Here is a 25,199-nt window from a genome sequence, read left to right on the forward strand (position 1 = left end):
GCAGGATATGTTTTGCGCCCAAGAGATGATCGCAGTGGAACGCTGTGCCTGCATGTGAATTGGATAACCCTGTGAAAATATGAACGTGGTTGATGTATAGATCCTGGAGATTTCTGAATGTATGTTTTGAAAAAAGAAGTGCCCAGGCACCCTTCTAGAATGTAAAAGTGCTACTTGAAGGTTTGCTGTCAGATGAAGTGCCTAGCCCTGATGGCTCAGCCCCTGGAAATGTATTTGGGCACCAAAAGTAGCCCTCTTGACCTTTTGGTTCCAAAACCAACCTGCGGAGCTACTCTTGGGGCTGTTGGAGGACACAAGGCGCTGTCTGGGAGAAACACGAAGAGGCCCTTTCTTTCAACAGCTGCTTCGTTTGGGCCGGAAAGTCACTTAGTGGGTAGGCCCAACCCTGATCTCTCTAGCCTCATAGCCAGAATGGAGATTAATCGGATGATATCAGTGAGAGTGAAGCTAGGTGTGGTTGCCCTACGCACAGGTTCCTCTCCTACTTAGTCTTTATGGAGCAATGTTGGCTCTTGCAGTTAGCGACCATTTCAAAACCACCACCACCACCACCACCACCTTCACTTAAAAAAATAAATAAATGCTTTTTTCTCTGTTGCTTTTAAGGCTATTGTTGCTTCTCAGCTCTTTTGAAATCAGTTTCCCTTCGATTAAAGAAAGGAGGAAGGTGCTAAAAGGGAGAAAACCCCATTTAGTATTTCTACTCTGAGCTAACTCCAGAGAAACAGTTCTTCCTTTCCTTCTCCCCAAAGGCAACTCCCCATTTTGCCCAAACACAAACAGCTTGACCCTGAGGAGTTTACTCTGAAGTAAGGCCTGCTTCCCCCATGCACTTTTATGTGATGACCTACACTAAACATGTGAGGTCCTCCTTTCCAGAAAACCGATACAGAATTTTAGTTTGCTTCTTGGAAATACACCTCATTGTCTCAGTGAGACTTTTAAAAAGGGGCAGGGGAAGAAGCAGAGAGCCTGGAAAGACACACTGTATGCCAAGAGCTTGTTTTGGACTGTGACATCCTGAGAGGCTAATAGCTGCTCCTCTTTTCAAATACCAAGAGCGGGCAACCCATTCACCTTCCAGATCCAAACCACCTGGCCTAGGCACAGGCAGACTGACTGCCACAGCTAATCTGAAGTTCCATCACCTGCTGCCTGTCCTGGGAGCTGCTTGTGTGAGGAGTGGCTTCTGGGGCTTGCAAGCTTAAAAGCAAGGAGGCTTGCCTCGAAGCAAGTGGGAAGGTAACAGGGGGAGCAGGGCTATTCCATCTGCCTTGCTGGGACTCACCATCTAGCCCCTTTGCCTCCTGTGGACATTCCAGCACAGACGGAGTGCAGCCTGCTTGTCAGCTGCCAAGTTCCAACTGGCTGGTTGCCAGCCTCCCAGATTGCTGAAGATTGCTGAAGTTCCATCACCTGCTGCCTGTCCTGGGAGCTGCTTGTGTGAGGAGTGGCTTCTGGGGCTTGCAAGCTTAAAAGCAAGGAGGCTTGCCTCGAAGCAAGTGGGAAGGTAACAGGGGGAGCAGGGCTATTCCATCTGCCTTGCTGGGACTCACCATCTAGCCCCTTTGCCTCCTGTGGACATTCCAGCACAGACGGAGTGCAGCCTGCTTGTCAGCTGCCAAGTTCCAACTGGCTGGTTGCCAGCCTCCCAGATTGCTGAAGATTGCTGAAGTTCCATCACCTGCTGCCTGTCCTGGGAGCTGCTTGTGTGAGGAGTGGCTTCTGGGGCTTGCAAGCTTAAAAGCAAGGAGGCTTGCCTCGAAGCAAGTGGGAAGGTAACAGGGGGAGCAGGGCTATTCCATCTGCCTTGCTGGGACTCACCATCTAGCCCCTTTGCCTCCTGTGGACATTCCAGCACAGACGGAGTGCAGCCTGCTTGTCAGCTGCCAAGTTCCAACTGGCTGGTTGCCAGCCTCCCAGATTGCTGAAGATTGCTGAAGTTCCATCACCTGCTGCCTGTCCTGGGAGCTGCTTGTGTGAGGAGTGACTTCTGGGGCTTGCAAGCTTAAAAGCAAGGAGGCTCGCCATAGGCGTAGCTGTTGGTGTGGCCTTCAGGCCGCCGCCAAAGGGGGCCTGCCTTTGAGGCCGGGCCTTCGGGGGTGGGACTGAGGGCTGGGGGGTTGGGTTGGGCCAGGCCTCTTGCAGACATGTGTTTGGGCTCTCTTGAGTGGGGTGGTTCTGGGGGTGTGCCTAGCAGTTCGGGGGCAGCTATTACTGTAGTGGTGGGGAATAGAAGAATTGGCGCTGGCAGAGCAGCTGGCCGTTACAGGGGAAGGGAAATCAGTATATTAGTAACTGTTTCCACTTCCAACTGTTCTGTCAACTCTTCGGCCTCGGGGAGCAGCTCCAACGACCCACAGAATCTGGCCTTGCTCCTCTGCAATGCCAGGTCAGTTCAAAATAAGACCGAAATTGTCCACGATTTGATCGTGGATGAGGGAGCTGACCTGGCATATATAACCAAGACCTGGTTGGGGGAGGCGAGTGGCCCAGTGTGGGCTCAGCTTCTCCCACCAGGTTACTCTGTCGTGGAGCAGGCCTGGGGAAGTGGGCGGGAGGGTGGAGTGGCTGTGGTCCATAAGAATACCATTTCCCTTACCAGGGCCCCTGTGAGACAGCTGACTTATATTGAGTGCATATTTTTGAGGCTGGGAACTAGGGATAGATTGGGGATTCTGTTGGTGTACCGTTCACTCCGCTGCCCAACTGACTCCCTAACTGAGCTGACGGAGCTGGTCATGGAGTTGGTGTTGGAGTCTCCTAGACCTTTGGTGCTGGGGGACTTCAATATCCACTTTGGGGATGGCTTGTCTGGTGCGGCTCAGGAGTTCATAGCGGCCATGACAACTATGGGCCTATCCCAATTAGTTTCTGAACCAACTCATGTTGCCAGCCACGCACTCGATTTGGTCTTTTGTTTGGATCAGGGGGGTGTTCCTTGAGGGGGGGGATCCAGTGGTTTCTCCTTTGTCATGGACGGACCACTACCTGGTTAAGGTTGGTCTCACAGCCGCAATCCACCCCTGCAGGGGTGGTGGACCTATTAGGATGGTCCGTCCAAAAAGGCTGCTGGACCCAGTGGGATTTCAAAAGGCCTTGGAGAATTTTGACATTGGTGCGACCGGTGATTCTGTCAATTCCCTGGTAGGAACCTGGAACAGGGAAGTCAACAGGGCAGTAGACACGATTGCTCTTAAGCGTCCCTTCCGACCTGCTGCAAAAATGGCCCCTTGGTATACTGAGGAGCTGCGGGGGCTGAAGCGGTTGGGTAGGCGACTAGAGTGCAGGTGGAGGAGAACTTGGTTCGAATCTGACAGGATTCAGCATGTGACCCATTTGAAGGCTTATACGGTGGCAGTGTGCGCAGTAAAAAAGAGATTCTGGTCTGTGCGCATTGCGGCTGCAGGTTCACGCTCGGCAGAGCTATCCCGGGTTGTGAGGAGTTTGGTTTCTGCTCCTTCTACTTCCAATCAGTCCCCAGGGTTGCTCTGCTGTGATGCCTTTAATGGGTTCTTTGCGAATAAGATCTCCTGTATTCGGGCTGACTTGGACTCCACTGTTTTTGCAGGGTCTATGGAGGAGGTGTCCAGCAAATCCCTCTTGCAGTATTGGATCAGTTTCAATCTGTGACTACTGAAGATGTGGACAAGCTGCTTGGGGCGGTGTGGCCTACCACCTGTTCTCTGGATCCTTGCCCGACTTGGCTGTTTCTATCTAGCAAGGAGATTGTTGGAGGTGGCCTAGTTAATATCATAAATGCATCGCTGAGGGAGGTTAGGGTGCCCCCCTGTTTAAAGGAGGCAATGGTTAGACTACTCTTAAAAAAGCCTTCCCTGGACCCCTTAGCGATGGACAGCTACAGGCCAATCTCCAGTCTCCCTTGTTTGGGCTAGGTGATTGAGAGGGTGGTGGCCGACCAGCTCCAGGCAGTCTTGGAGGAAACTGATTATCTAGACCCATTTCAAACTGGCTTTAGAGCTGGCTATGGGGTTGAGACAGCCTTGGTCGGCCTGATGGATGACCTTTACCGGGGAATCGACAGAGGGAGTGTGACTCTGCTGGTTCTTCTGGATCTCTCAGCGGCGTTCGATACTATCGACCATGGTATCCTTCTGGATCGCCTGGGGGAGTTGGGGATAGGGGGCACTGCTTTGCAGTGGTTCCGTTCCTATCTCTCAGGTAGATTCCAGATGGTGGAGCTTGGTGACAGTTGCTCCCCAAAACAGGAGCTGTTATATGGGAGTTCCTCAGGGCTCCATTCTGTCACCAATGCTTTTTAACATCTACATGATACCGCTGGGTGAGGTCATCAGGAGGTTTGGTGCTGGGTATTATCAGTATGCTGATGACTCCCAAATCTACTTCTCCCTTTCATCTTCAGGAAATGGCACTCATTCTCTAGATGCCTGCCTACAGGCAGCAATGGGCTGGATGAGGGATAACAAATTGAAGCTGAATCCAAGTAAGACGGAGGTGCTCATTGTGGGGGTTCAGAATCTGAGGGGTGAGTTAGATCTTCCTGTGCTGGATGGGGTTACACTCCCCCAGAAGGAGCAGGTGCGCAGCTTGGGAGTACTCCTGGACCCAGGCCTCACCCTGGTATCTCAGGTGGAGGCCATGGCCAGGAGTGCTTTATATCAGCTTCGGCTGATTCTACAGCTGTGCCCATTCCTCGAAGAGGATGACCTCAAAACAAATGGTGCATCAGCTGGTAACCTCCAGGCTTGACTGTTGCAATGCGCTCTACGTGGGGCTGCCTTTGTACGTAGTCCAAAAACTTCAGTTAATTCAGAATGTGGCAGCCAGACTGGTCTCTGGGGCAACCCGGAGAGACCATATGATGCCTGTTTTGAAACAGTTACACTGGCTGCCGATATGTTTCCGGGCAAAATACAAAGTGCTGGTTATTACCTTTAGAGCCCTGAATGGCTTGGGTCTGAGATATCTTAGAGAGCTCCTTCTTTTACATGATCCCCACCGCACGTTAAGGTCATCTGGGGAGGTCCGTCTCCAGTTACCACCGGTTCGTTTGGTGGCGACTCAGAGGTGGGCCTTCTCTGTAGCTGCTCCTGGGCTGTGGAATGCGCTCCCAGCAGAAATGTGTAATCTTAATTCTTTACTGACTTTCAAGAGAGCCCTTAAAACCCACCTGTTTGGCCTGGTCTTTCAGGGTTTTTAATTAGTTTTAATTGTTTTAATGTTAACCTGGTTTTCAGGGTTTTAATTGTTTTGATAGTTTAATTGTTTTTTAAGATGTTTTTAAAGTGGTGTTTATATTTGTATTTCTGTTTTAATTGTTTTTAATGATTTCTGTTTTTTAATTGTAAACCGCCCTGAGCCAGCTCAGAAGGGCGGTATAAAAATCGAGTAAATAAAATAAAATAAAATAAAATAATAGTCTAGATGACCAGGACAATGGCAGATGGCTCTCCGTTTGGCCTGGAGAAGGATGCCAAAGGCAGGGCAGATGGGCTGCGTGGAGTTGAGAAGTATTCCGGTCGCTCTTCACACATGGCGTTTAGGTGCCGAGAGCTTGCTCAGTGCTGGACTGGCCTTGTGTGGTGGCGTCTTCTTTATTTTTATTTGTTAAAAGGGTCAAACGCCTGCTGAAGATGCCTAGCAGATTCTGGGTCAGTCTAGGTCTCCTGGGACAACTTCTACTCTCCCCAGATGAGTGTTACTTTGCAGATTTGAGTCAGTAAACTGACAGGCATACACATTGGTTCTCTTTCTTGTCAGAAAATAATGCTAAAAGTATTAGTTGATATACAGACAACTTAATAAGCATATTAAGATAACTCTATTTCTCCTTCAGGACCTTCGTTTATTGCATTAAAAAAGACACATCAGTCTGTTGTTAAAAACAAACGTTTTGACGAACTCACTGAGAGATATCTGAAAGATTTAAGTCCTTATAAAGTTTCATTGAAGAAAGCATTTCAGGATAACCATCTAGAAGTTAAACAGACCTGGAATAGCATTGGCCATAGGAGGGATATCAACCGTAGGTTACGTGAGAGAATGCAAAATAATCATCCAAGTTGTCCTGTTATATACAGTATGTAGTAATTAAAACACATAAGTTACAAGAGGAAGTGGGGAGGAGTGTATCTCCAGCAGACATTAAAGTAAGGCCAATAATCTTGGGATGTGAGGGACCAGCTGACAGATGAAGCGGGTTGATAACAACAATATTAACTTGTCAAAATGGTTGTTTGTTTTTTACAACGGACTGATATGTGTCTTTGTTTTTAACTCCATAAACCGAGGTCTAGAAGGAAGATAGGAGAGTTACCCCATCGGAGACCCCTGGCCAGAACCCCTTGAAGCTAAAAGCCCGGTAGTAGCCAGGGCTGCCCCACAGAGGAGTCCTGGAGTCCAGGGGCCCCGCTGAGGCTCCTGCCCGTCCTGGAGACACACCAGGGCTGAACCCCAGCTGCCAGAAGGCAGAGTGCTTGTCTAGCTGCTCGGGGCTTCCCTCCTGATGGGCCTACTTGGGAGGAGAGGGGCCGTCTCTCAAGCATGCTGCCCACCCAGGGCTGCGGGGCTCTGGCTGGCTGTGTTGCCCCAACCCTGGACTCCAGCTTTCCCCTGGCTTGGCTGCTCCCTTGGTGGATGTGTTCCTCCAGCGGCCTCACCGGACCCGGGCACAGATAGCTCTCCTTTTACTTGTAGCCTCAAAGGAACTCCTGGCATGTCCTTGCCTCAGAGGGCGGCGGGGTGGGGGACACTGTGCTATGTAGGGCCCAAGCCATCCCTGGCACCTTGAATCGTGCCCAGAAACAGAGAGGAAGTGGGTGCATTTTCTGCAAAAACTGGTTGCGTGTCCCCTTTCTGAGTGTTTCCGGCCAACTACAGGGACCAATAATCAAGAATAGAGGTGTAGGAGATGGTTGCCGTGGTGGTCCGTAATTCTAGGATATATTATAGGAACATAGGAAGGGTCCCTGTAGCTCAGTATGGCCCACACTGACTGGCAGCAGCTCTCCCAGGTGACAGGCAGGAGTCTCTCTCAGAGCGAGTCAACCTGGGACCTTCTGCCCGCAAGCAGGCAGGTGCTCTTCTACTGAGCTAGGGCCCATCCCCTCAGGGGAACCTCTTGTGGTAGCACTCACAGGTCGTCTCCCCTCCCAATGCAAAGCAAGGCCTCCCCGGCTCAGCAAAGGGAGCAACTCCTTCTCACTTGCTCTTCCCCTCAACTTGCCATGTCCGTATCATTGGGGTGAAAGGCCTGTGGCCTTTCTTTCCTGTCCCAGGCTCAGTTGGGGTCTCTGCGGTGAGGATCCAGGAGGGGCACAGGCATCGGAGAGCTCCAAGCCGCTGATCCAGAGAGCGGGGGACAGCCAGCATGAGCGTGACACGGCTCCAGCACTTGGCTCCCATCGCTGCCCTGCCCTGGGGAAGGCCTTGTGGTTTGCAAAGGGGCCTTGCCTGTGTTGGAGGAATCTCCAGGAGTTCGTGTTAATGAGCAGAGGCCACACCATCCATCAGGTTCAAGGTTTATTGTCAGGACATGCCGGGTGCCTGCACACCCAGGAGAAGCCCTTTATAGAGTTACGGATCTTCATGCAGACATTGGCCCACCGATCAGGGGCTTACAGCACACAGTCTTAACCAGTCATAATAGAACAGAGTTTCAGCATTATGCAAAGTAAGGCTTGTAAAGTTCCCCCCAGTCAGGAGCGTGTAACATAACCAGTTACCCAGTTACAGTAAAGGTCAAACATTTGACTGTGTAGCTCAGTGTTTCTCAAACTTTGTTGGTTCGCTGCCCCCTTTTAGAAAAAATTGAATGCTTAATGCCCCCCTGCCAAGCCCCGCCCCCAGGGTGGGGGGTGAGCTGCCCAAGCCCCGCCCCTGGAATGCCCCGCCCCTTGCCTAAGGCACTGCTGGGGGTTGGGCCAGCCCCGAGTAATGGTGAGGACAGGAATACGAACTAAACTAGTAACAGAATAAGTTTTAATGAGAAGGATGAGCCTGATGAGATTCTAACAATTTGTCAGTATTCGGCTCCATGTTTGTTAACAGCATTCTCAAATCTCCACGATTAGCTATCTGCAGCCTATTTCTTCTTTTTTTGTTATTAGCGTTGTTACCGCACTGAACCCACGTTCCACTAAATAAGACAAAGGGAATGCAATAAGAAGTTTTTGAACAATAGTCCATAAACCAGGATAAAGTTCAGGTATCTGCTTCTGCAGCCAAAACTGTTGGTATCCAGATTTAAATTTAAATTTCAGCTCTTCATTTGTTCTTAACTCAATCAACCCTTCTTCTAAGTTTGGAGATGCTTCTGAAATTTCACAGGAAAATGGGTCCAAAAGCCAATCAGGTACATCCATTTTTAAAATATCCTGAAATCGTTTTTTGAAGTCTAATTCCAGAGTTTCCAAATGTTGGCAATATTCAAGTAAATCTTCGTCATTTTTTTCTACTGTTGACAAATTTGGAAAGTGGACAAATTCTCCCCGTCCCAAGTTTCTTTTATGTATTTGAAGCTTTCCCACAAATGCAGAAATTACATTTTTAGTTTTTATTAGATTCAGGTCATCACCTTGGAGCTGAAGGTTCATTTCACTTAAGTTGTTAAACAAATCTGTCAGATAAGCTATATCTGGTTTTGATTTTATCAAATCTGCTCTTAAAGTAGCATCTTTGTCTTCCAAAAACTCTAGCACTGAGTTGAATAGGTTGGAAAAACGGCTCAAACTGGCTCCCTTTGATAGCCAATGAACTTCTGTATGAAGAAGCAGACGATTGTAATCTTCATCGTTCTCCATACAGAGTTGTCCAAATAACCTGTCCTGCAAAGAATTACCTCTGATTTTGTTCACTGCTCTGATGACGAGATGAAGTGAGCTATGTAAGCGTTCACTCAGGTTTTTCGCTACTAGATGTTGCCGGTGAATAACACATGTACGGCCAATATATTTGGTACCTCTTCCTTTAAATGTGCCATAAAGCCATTGTAGCGTCCAACCATTGCTGGAGCACCATCAGTAGCAACAGACAATATGTTATTCAGGGGAATTTCTTTCTCTTCAAAAAAAACTTTCATTACACAAAATAATGATGCTCCTTTAGTATCAGTTTCTAAAGTTTGGGCAAACAATAACTCTTGGCAGATTTGTTGATCCCTTATGAAATGCACATAAGCGAGAAGTAAGGCTTCATTCCCTGGCAAAGTTGACTCATCAAGTTGCATTGAAAACTGAGATGTTTTTAAATAATTACATAGAGAGTTTTCAATGTTTTCAGCCATCTCATCAATTCTTCTTTGGACTGTGTCATTACTCAAAGGAATTTTTTTGACAATGTCAGTTGGTGACTTGTGTAGCACAGTCTGTAATACCTCCTTTATGGCTGGTATAATAAGTTCTTCCCCAATAGTATGTGGTTTCCCTGATTTTGCAATAAGTAAAGCTATATTGTAAGAAGCACGCAACCCATCGTTACCTTGTTTGGAAGCTGTTGAAGAGATAGTTTCCAATTTGGGCTGTTTTACAAACTTTTCTTTGAGTCCTTGAAAATAATGCAAATCTTTATTCTTTTTATCTGGATGGATTTTTGTCAGATGTTCTTGGAGTCTAGAAGGCTTCATAGCTTCATTTGAGAAAACTTTTTGGCATATTATACACATTGGTAATGCATTATTTGAAGGAGACGGAATGAAACCATATTTCAAATAATCAACACTACTGCCTGCGTTTTTTCTTTGCCTCAGACATGGTAATAACTGAAACAAGAAGCGTTGGAGCTCCGAGGGGCGGGAGCATTTAAAAAGTCGGCGGGCTCCCTCAACTGCATGTAAAACTAGTGACCACCTTCCCCTGAAAAGTTTTGGCCGGCGGTGGGTGGGATAGCTGGAGGACTGAAGCCCAGGGCGGCAGCTGCCTGAAGACCTCCAGTGTCTTCAGGCAGCTGCCGCCCTGGGCTTCAGTCCTCCAGCGTCTCAGTGGAGTCTCAGTGGGCGGCCGAGGATTTAGCCGGCTCCCCTGCTGCGCCTGCGCAATGAGCCCCTCCCTTGGATCATTGCGCAGGCGCAGCAGGGGAGCCGGCTGAATCCTCTGCGGCCCACCGATTGGTTCCTGGCGCCCCCTAATTTTACATGGAGCTTCCAACACCCCCTTGGATTGCTCCAACGCCCACTAGGGGGCGATACCGCCCACTTTGAGAACCATTGGTGTAGCTGGTAACATGGAGAGGATGCAGCAGTCACCATTTGCCAGCAGTTCTGAACACTCCAGTCTATATGTTGTCCCAATTCCTTCAATTCCCTCCAAATGGCATCTTGAGCCATTATGTTACCATAGCAACCCTTGCAGCAGTACTGAAGTCCTTAACTCACAGGCCTAGCCTAGATACTTGGCTAGGCTCGAACCAGACCCAAGTCAAGGTTTTCTTCACCACCTGGTTGTCTAAGCACTGTGGATTCCTTACATATGCAGTCTGTGGCCGGTTCCTTTTGCAGTTCTCCACAAGGCTGCTCTTCTCCTGGGCTCTGGTCCCCCCCCCCTGTAAGGAGTCCAGCCTCATTGCAGCCTCAGCTGTGCTGCAGCTGGTCCATTTCATGAGGCTTGAGCCATGTGATGAAGAGTTGCCTCTTCCTGCAGCCGCAGCCTTGTTTTCCAGGGAAGGACTCAGTCGCTGCCTCGGATCGGATGTGCGCGGTGCCAAAAGCCACTCTTGCTCTGCTGCTCCGGGCACCTGCGGCGAAGGAGGCTTGGCTGGCTGGCAGGACTCTCGGGGGCTGTAGACATTGGGGCGAGAATGGAGTTCTTGGATGGCCCTAGATAGGACCCGACTCCTGTCAAGGGCTTGTGAGCCCCACCTCAGCTCTGTGCTTTGGACACCTGCTCCAGTGCCCGGAGGTGGACCCTGTTACTGCTGTTGGTGGTGGTGGTGGTGGTTGTGGGTCTGGTGGCCTTCTGAAGACACGTGGGCACTCCGTCATCTTGAACTGGGTCTTTTTGCAGGGCAGCAGCAGCAGCAGCAGCAGCATGTTGCCAGAGGTTGCTGAGCTCTGGATGATTTGTTGTGACACTTCAAGAAGCGCTCTCCGGGGCCCCGTTAGTTCTTTGGCGGCTCTTCCTAGCTGTCCCTCGGGTGTCGGTGGGCTCCCTGGCTGGGCGGTTGCCACCTCTCGCTGTGGCCCATGGTGCCCCAAAGCACCTCACCTCTGGCGCTCCCTCCTTGGAGCCTGGCGAGGGGCTGGCACTGCTGGGGCAGACTTGCTTCAAGGGGGTTGGGGCCTGGGGAGTGGGTTTCCCAACCGACCGGCAATGTGGCCAGCTCTTGTTCAGGAGCAATTTTTTAAAATGTTGAAAAAATACTGTAATTCAAACTTAAATTGTCCCTAAATCATTTGCTGCATGTATGGGAGCTGAGACAGAACATCAGCCGAAAACTTGAATTAAACCCCTTAATTCCTGTAGCTGATCAGTTTGGCTTGAGTCAGCTCCTGCCTGTGACTGTGTGACCCATGAAGCTATATTTTTTGCATTTTACATTTTTATTGGATTTTACAATAGCTTTTGCATTCAAATTACATTCATTTATCTAATTCTACACATAAGTAAATACTGACTTCCCGCTTGCCTATCTGCGCGGTTCACAATAACTATACATCTAAACCATTGCTATAATAATTCAAAACATAGATACTCCACAATTCTACTCAATTTTATCCAACCCAACCTGCTGTTACTACTATATTTCAAACCCTACTGAAAAGTCTATATTAGAAAAATAATTATTTAAGTAAAGCAAAAATGGTTCCCAATCTTAAAAACATCCCAAATGTTCGTCTCTTATAAGTGCTGTAAGCTTTGCCATCTCAGCATATTCCAAAATTATCTTGTAGGAGGAGCTCCAAAAGGATCTCTCCAAACTGGGGGAATGGGCACCAGAATGGCAAATGCAGTTCAATGTAAGTTAGTGTGCCGTGATGCATGGCGGAGTAAAGAATCCCAATTTCACACACATCATCATTAATTATTATTATTATTATTATTTATTCGATTTCTATACCGCCCATCCAAAAATGGCTCAGGGTGGTTTACACAGAGAAATAATAAATAAATAAGATGGATCCCTGTCCCCAAAGGGCTCACAATCTAAAATATATATAAGATAGACACCAGCAACAGTCACTGGAGGTACTGTGCTGGGGGTGGATAGGGCCAGTTACTCTCCCCCTGCTAAATAAAGAGAATCACCATATTAAAAGGTGATTCTTTGCCAAGTTAGCAGGGTTACCACATGCTGAGGGGATCTTAGTTGTCGGTGACTGACCAGGAGAGGGATTTTGAAAGTGTCAACTCAGTGTGCAGCAGCTGTGAAAAAGGCAAGTTTCAGTACTGTCTGCAGTTCTGGTCACCATGTCATTGAAAGGATGTTCTAGAACTAGGGAAGATGCAAAAGAGGGCAACCAAGATGATCAGGGGCCTGGAGCATCATCTTAAGATGCAAGGCTACAACTTCTGGGGCTTTTTAGTTTAGAAAAAAGGCAACTAAGGGGAGAAGCGTATAAAAAGAAATGTGTAAAAGTGTAGAAGTGTATAAAAATATGCATAGGGTAGAGAGGGAGGAATTGTTTTTCTTATGCCACCAGAACCAGGGGTCACCCCATGAAACTGAAGGTCGGGAAATTTAGGACCAACAAGAGGAAGTACATTTTTACACAGCGCATAATTAATCTATGGAATTGTCTGCCATGGGATGTGGTGATGGCGAGCAGCTTGGATGGCTTTAAGCGGGGCTTAGACACGTTCATAGGGGACAGGTCTATTAGTCTTATCAGTGGCCACTAGTCTCGATGGCTGGAGGCCACCTCCAGGCCCAGTGGCAGAATGCTTCTGAATGCCAGTTGCAGGGGAGGAACGGCAGGAGAGGGGGCATGGCTTCATCTCCTGTTGGTGGGCTACTGTTGGAATTGGGATGCTGGACTAGATAGGTCTGGGGTCTCCTCCAGCAAGGGTGATCTTATGTTCTTAAGGCTTCCCGATTAGCTGCAGCTGGAGTTTCTCCGAAGGGTAAGTCCATCTCTTTGTTTTCCTAGGAAGTATCCACTCTCCTGGGAGGAACACCAGTTAGTGACCCAGCATGTCTGCAAGCCTTCGGTTGTTGCCTTGTCCTCACAGGCTGCTCCTCTCCTCTCATTGCAGGCAGGTGTGCATCCTCACCATGTTCTGGAAATTTGATCTGAACACGACATCACATGTCGACAAGCTGCTGGACAAGGAGGATGTCACTCTCCATGAGCTGATGGATGAAGATGATGTTCTCCAGGAGTGCAAAGCCCAGAACCGCAAGCTGGTGGGTTTCCTCTGTCAGCAGCACTGCATGGAGGAGCTGGTCGGCCTCATCACCCAGGAGCCTCCCCTGGACATGGACGAGAAGGTCCGCTTCAAGTATGTACCAGGCCTCTGGCCAGCTGGCTGCAGGAGGTCCTCCCTGCAGGAAGCTCCCCGGGGAAGGGCTGGAGACCTGGCTGGCTGGATGCTCTGGGGACGGGGTGTGTGCACGTGTGTGTGTGTGTGTGTGTGTGTGCGCGTGCGCACTTTTGAGATTTATAAGCCACCATTTCAACAGTAGCTCCAAAGGAGTTTTCAAAAAAATCACCATCATCTTAAAACCAACAAGCACCACCAGCAAGTGACTTTATTTGATAGGCTTGACTCTCAGTGGTCTGGCAGAATGGAAAGGTTGGCTACCTCAGAAAAAGGTTCAGAGAAGCAAACTGTCAAAGAGGAAAGTAAGGAGCCTTCCATTCCAGAGCACCAGGGCTATTACTGGGAAGACCCTGCTCTGCGTGGAAGCCGAACCAGCTTCCACAAAAGGGGGTACTTTAAGCCAGACCTTGTTGGCTGATTTCCAGATTCATAGGGGAGAAGAGCCCCTCTGAGATACTCAGAAGGACCCAGGCTTTGGGGGGCCTTGTTGGTCCGTACGAGCACCATGAACTGGGACTGGAAATGCTCTGGTAACTGGCACCAGTGTTTTGAAGACAGGCAGTCTTCATGTGGTCATGTCAACTTATACCTGCCAGTAGTCAGGCAGTGGCGTTCATGTGCAAATCTGCAGACTTGAGGTGGGGGGAGATTGTGATTCTTCCTCAACCATACCCATCCTTTGCAAGGGGTGGCCAGTGAAGTGGGAGACCCCCCCTGTGGTGGAGCAGATGGCCGTGAAGCGGGGTGTGTGCTTGGGAACTGCTAATCTCCCCCCCACCAATGGCCAGGGCCTTGGGTCAGCGGCAGTTTGAGGGCAGAAGGGGTTTCATGTGGCAGGGGGGACTGGTTTTGTTTTGAATCACAGCTTTTAATTTGAATCTGCTTTCAGTTAGATTTTAAGAAATTGTAAATGCCAAAACTCCAATCCTGCTGCAAAAAATGACATGGTTGAAATGAAGTCTCTTCACTACACCAACCCTCAGAGTTTCCTGAAAATGGATTAATGACTCTCTGTCACACACTCTGAACTACCTACCCATCACCCCTGGGCATTCATGGCAGTGTCATCTCACGAAAAGGACTCTGGTCTGCCCAGCAACTGCCAGCTGTTGCTTTTCGAAATGTCTGGGCTGTTTCTAAGCCTGTTTTTCGTGTGCAAAGTCGCAGGCTGGATAGTCGGGTGGTAGTTTGGTGGCAGGACTGAGCCAAGGTGGAGGAGTTGAGGCAGACATAGGAAAGGAGGAGGAGAAGTAGAAGAACTGTGGGTGGGAAAGGGAAGGCATTCTTCAGTACACAGCTTCCTGCATTGCTCCATGTTTGGCCACCAAAAAACCTGCCATAGCTTCTGGACGTAAGAGACTCTGGGAATATTTTGCAGACAGCCTTCCCGGAGGAAAAAGGAGTACGTGTTGCATGTAAGTCGTGAAACAAGGAGAGGCAGGGCAGCCGGTAAAGGCACCTGTTACATTAAAGAAACAGGTGTTCTATACTGTTTCCTAAATAAGTAAAAATCAAATTATCTAAAAAAAATTACACTTCTTTATCCTCCTAGATATTGTAAATGCTCTGTTGAGTTGTAAATGGTCTCAGTTCTAAGATTTGCACTGCTTAAGAAATGTGTGAAGAAGTATCAGTGGGAAACTTGATTTAAATCAGTGATTTAAATGGAGTGTTTTGCTTGGTGATTTAAATGGTCTTGAGTTAAATCAATCCAGGCTGGTTCATGGCTCACCCAACCTAGTGTGTTGAGTAGTCCGTGGGCCAAGAACAGCCGCTGCAGTCTCGGTTGCTGCAATTAAGGCCATCTCGATGGGTTATCCCCCTCCCGTGCTCCAAGGCAGGACTATGCTAATTAGCTGAAAGACAGAAGTCTCTAGAGCCTGAGGGGGATGACCCTGCCCAGTCCTTACAGTCCTGTGTTGCTCCAGGCAGACTTCCTCTTCTCTCCGATTTCCCCCTGAATTTGTTTCTCTTTTACTCTGCTTTGCTCCCTCAATCCTCTCTCCTCTTCCCCTCTCCTACTCCTCTAACTGTATGGAGCATGCAGGAAAGTATAAAGTCTCTGTTCCTGCGAGGAGAATGAGGAGGGACACGAGAGCGCCTGGATCCCAGTCGCGTCCTTGCCAGCTTCTTCTGAGCCGTCTGGCAGGATGCAGGATGCAGTCGCAGCCAGTCCCCTGCCCTCGGGCTGAGCCTCGGCGTAAGGCGACATGCCAGCCCGCAGGATGAGGTCGCAGCCAGTCTCCCGCCCTCGGGCTGTGAGTCTGCGCGTGAGGCGACATCCGGGGGTGTGGGGGGGGAAGGCACGCAGAGGCTTGAGAGCCCTTCTTCCTTCCTTCCTGCTGGAGAGCCGAATCAGTCCCCCTGGCTAATCCACCCCCAAACTCAGGTAGAGTCCTGAGGGAAGCGGGTGCGAAGGAGGAGGCGGCAAGAGGCCTTGTGGCAGCAACTCTCTGGAGACAAAATGCAGCCTGCAATAAAAAGCCCGCCAAAAACGACAGCGCTGGGAGGAATAAAGAACGCGCTGAGGGAACTGGACAAAGCAAAAACGTGAGCTCTTTCCGTGGGGCGGGCAGCTCAAAGGTGGGTCCCCCCAGCTAGCCTGCCAGCTTGCCTAATGAATAGCAATAGCAGTAGCACTTACATTTATATACCGCTCTATAGCTGGAAGCTCTCTAAGCGGTTTACAATGATTTAGCATAATGAAGCCGGTTTAAACAAACAAAGGAAGAGAAGCCCTAGATTCTCCCTTCCTCTGGATCCCCCCTTTCTCTCCCCCCTTCCCACTCCCCTGGCCAAAGCAGCAGGGATCCTCCCCGGAGGAACAAAAAGGGGCAGGAATGCCACAGGCGCTTCCTACAAAGGGCAGCCCAGAGAGTCTCTCCCCCCTCTCAGAGATATTGGTGGTTCTTCCTCCACAAACTTTGGGGCGCAGCAGCTCCAAAGGAGGCTTCTCTCCAGGTTTGGGGCCCGATCATCGCCTGCCCATTCACCTCGGCAGCCCTGGCCTCAGCCCAATCGATCGCCCTTTCGGGTGCCTGATCCTTGTCTCCATGACCCAGGCCGGCAGCAAACAAACGGCTGGAGGCCCAGCAGGAAGAAGTACAGCCTCCAGCAGCTCAAGTAATAGGCGGGGAGCGGATGGGAACAGCGGCAACCACTAACTCCGAAGGAGCTCTGTTCTTAGCCGCGAGGCAAAGCGCTTGGGCCTAGCCCAGGACTGCGGCAACCAACCATGCAGGGAGCGGTTCCAGACACTGCAGCCTCAGCTGGGAGAGCCCACCAAAACTGGTGAACGCGTGGTGTAGTGGTTGGAGTGCTGGTCTGGGACCGGGGAGACTCGGGTTCCGATCCCCATTCAGCCGTGGTGCTTGCTGGGTGATTCTGGGCCGGTCGCTTCTCTCCCGGCTCGGCCTGCTTCACAGGGTTGTTGTGAGGAGAAACCCGAGTATTTAGTACACCACTCTGGATAAGATCAAGGGCAGCAAGTATCTTCCCTATGGCCACAGACCTGCCTAGACGGTGGCCCCCTCTCCCCCCCAGGCCTAACTCCCTTGTGGAGTTTTTAACCCTTGCCACAAGAGCTCTTTGCACTAAGCTCGGTTGGCTGGCTTATGGGCAGCTCGTCCTAGCAAACCTGGGAGGGCCCTTCCTGCACCTTCGCCTACGAGCCCATTTTGTGAGGGTGCAAATAATGCATGGCCCTCTAGGGGTCATATTGACAAATACCCTTTTCCTTCCTTGGAACCTCCAGGGTTTAAAGGGGAAATGGAGGGAGGAAAAATGCTCCTCTGGTCAGCTATATGGCATCCTTCATTTTCTGCAGAAGTTTCCTCCCTTAGAGGCAGAGTCACAGCCTTATAACCACGTCCATAACGCTGCTGCTCCCATGATATGTGTTTATGCCACACTTGTATGGGACACTAACAAATTTATTACATTACAGGCCCCTAACAAAACCACCACCACCAACCAAAAATCTGGTAACATTGGGGCGAGCGAGGGTGCTTTCACCTGCGGAGCAGGATCAACCCTGCATGCATTTGAATGGGAGACTCACAGTACTATTGGATGTTTTATTATTTATGTGTGGCATTTCCATACCACCCTTTCCAGGGCTCTGGGTGGTGCACAACAAGGTCTGTGACTGTCGCTTCTCTAACAGCACAGGAACAGCCATGCTAGATCAGGCCCATGGCCAATCTAGTCCAGCTCCTCTTCACTAAAGGACATAATTAATTTTTGGTTCAAATGAACACCCAGGGATGCTAATATTCTCCCTCACAAGAGGGTTCTATCCACGAAGGATGCAACCTGTACTTCCGAGGAGAATGACCTTTCAGGTCAGTGCCAATGGTTCATTCTATGTCTCCAGTCTGGTAGAACATAAAATTAAGTTTCCAGGAGAGCCCCAGCCTCAAACAGCCCTGCTGGATCAGACCCAAGGCCCAGCTAGTCCAGCATCCTCTTTTCGCGCAGTGGCCCACCAGGTGTTGCTGGAGGCCGCAGGCAGGATTTGGGGGCATGCTGTCTCCCTCCTGTAGTGTGTAGTTGGGTGCTCTTCCTTCACTCTGCCATGGCTGCCCCTTGGAAGCATCCAGCAGGGCTTTATTCCTCACCTCCAACCCCAGGCAAAGGAGGTTATCATGACAACCTTTCTGGTCAAAATAGCGCCAGACATAAGTGTCTGTCCAGGTGTTCTCCAAGACAGAGCTAGAGACCACATGCAGACCACAGGGGAGTAACAGCAGGAGGGAGGGCCTGCCCTCAACTCCTGCCTGTAGGCTTCCAACGGCATCTGGTGGGCCACTGTGTGAAACAGGATGCTGGACTAGATGGGCCTCCTTGAGGGGCCAGATCGAGCAGGATCCTCTTTTCACACAGTGGCCCACCAGATGCCACTGGAAGCCACAGGCAGGAGTTGAGGGCATGCCGTCTCTCCTGCTGTTACTCCCCTGCAACAGGACACTCAGGGGCCTCAGTGTCCTTGTCATTACCCTACTGGGGTGATTCTCTTAGCACTAGGTACGCCCTCTTCCGGTGAGATAACTTACCTCAGCAAGGTGCTTATTTGTGTATCTTACTAAAGACAGGCGTCTAGTCGGAGGTCTCAGGCCATCCCATGAGACATAGGATCCTCCGCTGTACTTCTTCTCTTCCGTTAACATACCATTATTGGGGAACATGTTCATACTATCTTCGCTGCTCCCATGCATCTAATATGAACCTTAATAAGGCCTCCGACCATAGGCACTGATAGCCTTGCCTCTTCCAATTCTCCCCCTCCAAGGCCCCACCCTAGCCTCATAGGGTGGCTACATGGAGCCTAGAGTCACACCCCCTTAGGAGGCTGATTCCTTCACCCTCCTGGCTCTGGATCTCTGGGGTAGTATTGAGGCGGTTCAGAGAGACCACCTGGATAGATGCCATCTATGAGCGAAGTCCCTAAGGACAGCCCCATCTACCTCCGGTTAGCTGGCGAGGAAGTTCACATCGACAGTCCTTCCGGCCCTGTTCACCCTTCTGGATGTTCCACAATTAATATACAGTGTGAACACTGCCAAATTAACAACAATACAGCAGTGGACAGCCTCCTCCAATCATGGGTAGGACTACAGGTCCACAGTCCCACCCAGGCTTCCCACCTGGGTCAAGCGCTGGCGTGCAAGTGTTGCTGCCACTCCCAACAGAGGAAGGCCTCAGTCATGCCAGCATCTCTCGTCACAGGTCTGAGGGCACTCCCCTGAGAGTAGTATACCTCATTTCCAAACACAAAATTGGTGAAAGGGGGGATGCATTGTATGACCCCTAACACAAAATATACTTTGCCTCAGATCTCTACTCCCTGGCTCAACAATCCCATATGAGGTAGCAACCAGGGCGGCCGTACTAGGCTTTAGTGACATACCTCCTACCCAGTACAGCATAGTCCACATGGGCTCTCACAAATGAGCCATCGTCCAGCCCCTCAGCAACATGAGTCCTAGACCTTTGAGGTCTGCCTCCTCTGTAGAGCAGGATGTGCAGGCAGGATGTGCAGGCAGGCCTAGTAGTAACCAGGTCCATATTGGCCCATTCCCATCTTAGATACCCTCTCCAGGGTCATGTAACAGCCATGGTTCCTAGGGGAGCTCATCTCCAGCACCCAATAGAACTATCGAGACTCCCTCTGGGCAATAAGGATACGACTCACTGTTTTAATCTCCACTGGGTCCCCCGTTACAGGTAGTGATATGGCAAGCACCAACTGTACAGTCGACTTATTCCATCTCGATCTAGCCTATTGACAGTCACTCTCCGTACAAACCATCTTAGCCATGAGGTGATGGCACGGGGCAACGCCTTGATCAATATCACTGTTTTCGTGACTACGGCTATTCCCATCATGGGATAGATTACCACAGGCTCATAACCTCTCACAGGCTTATAATCTCTGGACTCTCTCCAGCTATCTTAACATTCTTGCCTAACTGTTCTTCCGGGGTGGAACTCTCTTCTCCCACCACCACCAGCTAGGATAGAAGGTCCATGGCCATATAGTTGGATGACCACACCCAACTAATCCTAGAGAGTTGTTGTACTGTTTGCAGCCTAGCCTAAGGCAGGCAGAGTGTCATCGTTCCTGAGGGGTGCTACCTGCCAACCTCTCCCTCAGTAGTCAGCTGGGCACGTGTCCAGTTCCCTACCTGGGCACGAGATTTACTGGGCAGATGACCAGAGGTTAGCAGGCTCCCTAACACAGTGGAACCCTCACCATTGGCCTTACAGAGGAACCTAGGATATTCGTCCGACTTTGACTTTTCTCTTGACGTCCTAAAGACCAAGGTTCATCCACAACCAAAACTCTCTCAGGTGTAACTATGGCACAACTTGGACCTATATCAGCAGCTCAGTCTCATTCCATAAAACTGACTGCCTGTCCATTTCCTTCTACTAGGGTCTATAGGCGAGGCAGTGACTTCTCCAACTAGTGTCAGATGGATTAGCGTGTGTATCATTCTGGCGTACGAAACACAGAACATTCGGCCTCCCTTATATATCACGGCCCCTCAACGAGGGCGGTGGCAACCTCAGCCGCCTTTTTTCACCCAATGCACCGGTCCAGGAAACCTGCAGGGCTGCAACCTGGAATAATCTGTCTACTTTTACGCAGCATTTCAAAGTGGACACTATGCCTCCGCCTAGGTGGCTTTTGGTAGACGGGTTCTGCGAGGGCGCTTCTTCAGGAGCGGCCAAGAGCGCGTCCCTCCCTGTCGACGTACAGGCTTTGGTGTGTCCCATTGAGATGGCCTTGATTGGCAGCAACCGAGAACGGAGCATTGGTCACTTACCGTGAAGGCTTCTTCTGGTTGCTGCAGTCAAGCCCATCTCGGCCCTCCCGGCCAGCCGCTCTTGGGTTGCTCCTGAGGGTGGTGGGGTGTTGCTGTTTTTGTCTGACTCGTTTAGTCCGAGTGCTGGGATTAGATCACTCTTCCAGCTGGCCAGTGCCCTTCAGTATCCTATGTCCATCCAACTCACCTGTCTCTTCTAGCTTCCTATGACTTACCCCATGTCGCTTAATCTGTGGCTGGAAATATAGGTCAGTCTTTCTTTGCTAACTTGGCCTGTAAGAACTGGGCAGGGTCGTCCCCCTCAGGCTCTAGAGACTTCTGTCTTTCAGCTAATTAGCACAGTCCTGCCTTGGAGCACGGGGGGGGGGGGAACCCATCGAGATGGCCTTGACTGCAGCAACCAGAAGAAGCCTTCACAGTAAGTGAACCAATGCTCCATTTCCCTGTTGCTGTGGATGGGCTCTAGAAAAGCTCTGCAGACCTCAACTGGAATCCTGTCCGGTCCTGGGTTGCCACCAAATGAACTGGTGGCATCTGTAACCAGACCTCTCCAGGGGATCGTAACAGATGGCAGGGTTTATGACACAGGATGTCCTCTCTTAGATAGCCTGGGCCTAAGCTGTTAAGGGCTTTATTAGAAAGAAACAGAACTTTGTATTTCACCTGGAAACATATCGGCAGCCAGTGTAGTTCTTTCAAAACTGGTGTTATGTAGTCCCTCCATGTTGTCCCAGAGTCCAATCTGGCTGCCGCATTCTGCACCAGTGGTAGTTTCTGGACTACGTACAAAGGTAGCCTCACGCAGAGCGCATTACAATAGTCAAGCCTGGAGGAATTTAGTAATTCAAGGTGCTTTAGAACCGCCTACAGCTCTTCCACTAGCCAAGGAAGGAGAAGTGCCCACACCCAGAGAATGCACGACGATGTCATTCCATGTTCATGTCAGGTATTGCACTGACAGTGAAAAGAAACCAGAACTTGGGAGACAAAGCTTCTGTTAAGATCCCAGTTAGCTTATATAATTTCTGACAACATCTTATAAAATACAACGCAAATGAAACATCAAACATCAAACTCGAATTGATTACAAAGAGCTTTATTTGAAAAGTAATTCAAGGTGCTTCAGTCTTAATTCAAGACCTTACCACAGCTATACTTTACAAGCTGTTCTGGAGTCAGATGGAGGTGTCTGTGGCATCCTGATCTTGATCTGAATTGACGTTTGTGTTCTAAAACTTTCATGGCTGTACAGAAAATTGTAATACAGAGAAATATGTCGTCATTCCAGGTTTTCCTGGTATATGGCTAGCTGGCACTTAATAACGTGTTTGTTTCTCCTCCTTTGATCTATTATTACTCCAATTCAGCGATCTAATTCACCCCTTTCATGTAGATATAATTTTCTTTGCTAATCCTTGTATTTGAGGAACAGGAAACAAACTAGATAATTAACTGCATCTGAAAAACATTTTGTTCATGAAATCCTCCTGGAAAATATGGTATTGCAGGTAAGAAGGTTGTCCTATTCTAGGCCAGCGTGGAAATGAATGGCTAAAGTGAAGAAGGGGTGGTGCTCTCCATAACCCGAAGGTGGCGGCTTGCTTCTCCCAAGTTGCCCCAGCTTGCCTCTGGTTCTCTCCTGGCAGGTATCCCAACACGGCCTGTGAACTGTTGACCTCTGACGTGCCCCAGATCAATGACAAGCTTGGAGGGGACGAATCCTTATTGAACATCCTCTATGACTTCCTAGATCACGAGCCTCCCTTGAACCCTTTGCTTGCCAGTTTCTTTAGCAAGACCATTGGCAACCTCATAGCAAGGAAAACAGAGCAGGTAAGGAGGTTTGGCTGGGTTCCTTCCCGCATGGGGAGATGTGCTTGCTTTTCTCTCGGGATATTGCAGAGCCCTTTTCATTTCTTGCCTTGGTCTGACAGTCCCTTTGTGTGGGGGGAGAGAGGAGGTGTCTTTGTTCATTAAGCCTAAGTCGGCCCACAGACAAGCACAGAGCTAACACCATGCTTTATTATTCCAGGTGATTTTGTTTTTAAGGGGAAAAGCCAAGTTTATTGACCTAGTGCTCAAGCACATTGACACATCTGCCATGATGGACCTTCTCCTGCGACTCATCAGCTGTGTGGAGCCAGCCCAGCTGCGGCAAGAAGTGCTAAATGTGAGGGCTTCTGTTGGGTGGCTTTGCTTCCTCTGTGCTGGGGTCACTGGGGACTACTTCTCCGAGGGGTAGGACGATACCAGTGCTCTTGAAAAGTGCCTCTTCCCAGGACTGTGCTCTGATGGTCAATTCAGATGCCAAGGAATGGCCTCTGGACACTTTGGGCCCTCAGCTGCCCCATCTGGGGCCTTACCCAGTGTTCAGGAAGGGGACACTTCCTACCTGATCCCCCCCCCCTTCACTCAGCTGTTAAACTGGATCACCAGGTGGCTCAGGAAGGGTCTCCCACTCCCAACATGCCATCTGATACACGAGTTGTCCCGCCACCCCTTGGCTGGGTTGGGGACTGATGTGACTGGAGTCGGAGTGGTAGGTGGCCTCCAGTTCTGTCCTGTGTCGGTGACTTGGTAGGATTCTGCTTTGCTAGTTAGTCTAACTAACTGCCTTTTGGGGAATGAGGAGGGGAGGGCCCAGGCAGCTGTCTGGGTTCTCTGAAGCGGCTTGTTCAGCCTTTCCCCAGAGGATGTGCGCCCTTTCTGTTTGGGGCGCTTTGTGGTTCGGACTGGGCAGGAAGAGCATTGGGGGCAGAGACGATGTGTGCAGGTGCTGGGCGCAGTGACCCTCGGGTTCCGATTGGCTGGTGGGGTCTCTGGCCTGGGAGTCCTGGGCAGCAGAATCTCAAGGAGCTGCTGGGACTCCAGACCCTGCCTGTGGCATGGGAGACCGCTCCACTGTCCCCTTGAACGGGGATTCCTTGGTGTCCTTCATTACAACTCCCAGCACCCCCAGCTGCAGTGGCCTTTAGCGGGGGATTCTGGGAGTTGTAATCAACAGCATCGGGGACTCCCTGTTGGAGGGGACACTGGACAGCTGCCCTCCCCAGCCAGCCATGAGGCTCACCGGAGCTGTTCTGCTTTCTCTTCCTTCAGTGGCTGAATGAAGCAAAGATCATCCAGAGGCTCCTAGACCTGATCTGTCCCAACCAAGATGAGGATGTGAGTGTGGTGCCCGCAGATTGCTTTGTCTAATGCCATAGGTGCCAGAGAGGCTGGAACGCAGACAGGGCGGGGAGGAAGGAGGGCGTGCTGTTGCCAGAGAGGCTTCCCACTTGCCAGTCTCTTTCCTGTCTTTACAATGCTGCCACAGACGTCGGTCCTTTCAGTGGCTACTGAACACAGTTAAATCTGCAGATCTTCCTTTTCTGAGGTAGGTTCTTGAAACAGCCATGACTATGAACATAAACATCAGAACAGCCCTGCTGGATCTGGCCCCTCAAGGAAGCCCATCTAGTCCAGCATCCTGTTTCACACAGTGGCCCACCAGATGCCGTTGGAAGCCTACAGGCAGGAGTTGAGGGCAGGCCCTCCCTCCTGCTTATTTATTTATTTATTGTTGCATTTATATACCGCCTTTCATTAAAAAACAACCCCAAGGCAGTTTACAAAAGTTAAAACATACAATAAAAAGACAATAAAAATATTAAGCTAAAAAATATAAAAACAAACCAAATTTAAAATCTATAAAATACAAGCATAAAAACACAACAGGTAAAAACACACAGAAGCAGCAGTAAAAACGATTATGTAAAAGCCTGGGTAAAAAGCCAAGTTTTAACAAGCTTCCTAAAAGCCGTGATGGAGTCTGAGGAGCGAATGGCCACTGGGAGAGCATTCCAAAGTCTGGGGGCAGCAACAGAGAAGGCCCTGTCCCGAGTGCATGACAGCCGGGCCTCTCTCATTGTCGACACCCGGAGCAGGGCCCCCTCAGATGTCCTCGTCAAGCGGGCAGCAACCCTTGGGAGCAGGCGGTCCCTCAAATACACCGGGCCCAAACCGTTAAGGGCTTTAAAGGTCAAAACCAGCACCTTGAATTGGACCCGGAAACGAACCGGCAGCCAGTGCAACTCTTTCAGAATGGGTGTGATGTGCTCCCAACGGGCAGCTCCGGATAAAACCCTAGCTGCCGCGTTTTGCACTAGCTGCATTTTCCAGATATTCTTCAAGGGCAGCCCCACGTAGAGCACGTTACAGTAATCCAGCCGCGACATGACTAAGGTGTGGGTAACCGTGGCCAGATCTGCCTTCTCGAGAAAGGGACGCAGCTGGCGCACTAGCAGAAGCTGTGCAAAGGCACCCCTGTCCACTGCCTCCACCTGGGCTTCCAAAAGCAGAGCCGGGTCCAGTAGTACTCCCAAGCTGCGTACTTGCTCCTTCAAGGGTA

General features: G+C 50.0%; 1 protein-coding gene across 16 annotated transcripts in view; it reads left to right on the forward strand.

Moving 5' to 3' along the window:
- The window catches only part of PPP6R2 (protein phosphatase 6 regulatory subunit 2), a 155,174-nt gene that overhangs the window by 13,105 nt on the left and 116,870 nt on the right, over positions 1-25,199 (forward strand). For 15 of the 16 annotated variants that reach the window (XR_008308880.1, XR_008308873.1, XR_008308874.1 and 12 more), the window contains exons 3-6: positions 13,191-13,436; positions 22,456-22,642; positions 22,842-22,979; positions 23,909-23,974. Coding sequence is in view for 6 of the 16 variants with exons in the window: in XM_053257246.1 (XP_053113221.1) it covers positions 13,210-13,436; positions 22,456-22,642; positions 22,842-22,979; positions 23,909-23,974 (618 nt within the window). In the remaining 10 variants the exon portion in view is untranslated. The remainder of the gene's footprint in view (positions 1-13,190; positions 13,437-22,455; positions 22,643-22,841; positions 22,980-23,908; positions 23,975-25,199) is intronic. The other variant, XR_008308882.1, reaches the window with a different exon arrangement.

Source organism: Hemicordylus capensis, chromosome 5 (genome assembly GCF_027244095.1).
Source record: "Hemicordylus capensis ecotype Gifberg chromosome 5, rHemCap1.1.pri, whole genome shotgun sequence".
In the NCBI taxonomy this organism is placed as follows: domain Eukaryota; kingdom Metazoa; phylum Chordata; class Lepidosauria; order Squamata; family Cordylidae; genus Hemicordylus; species Hemicordylus capensis.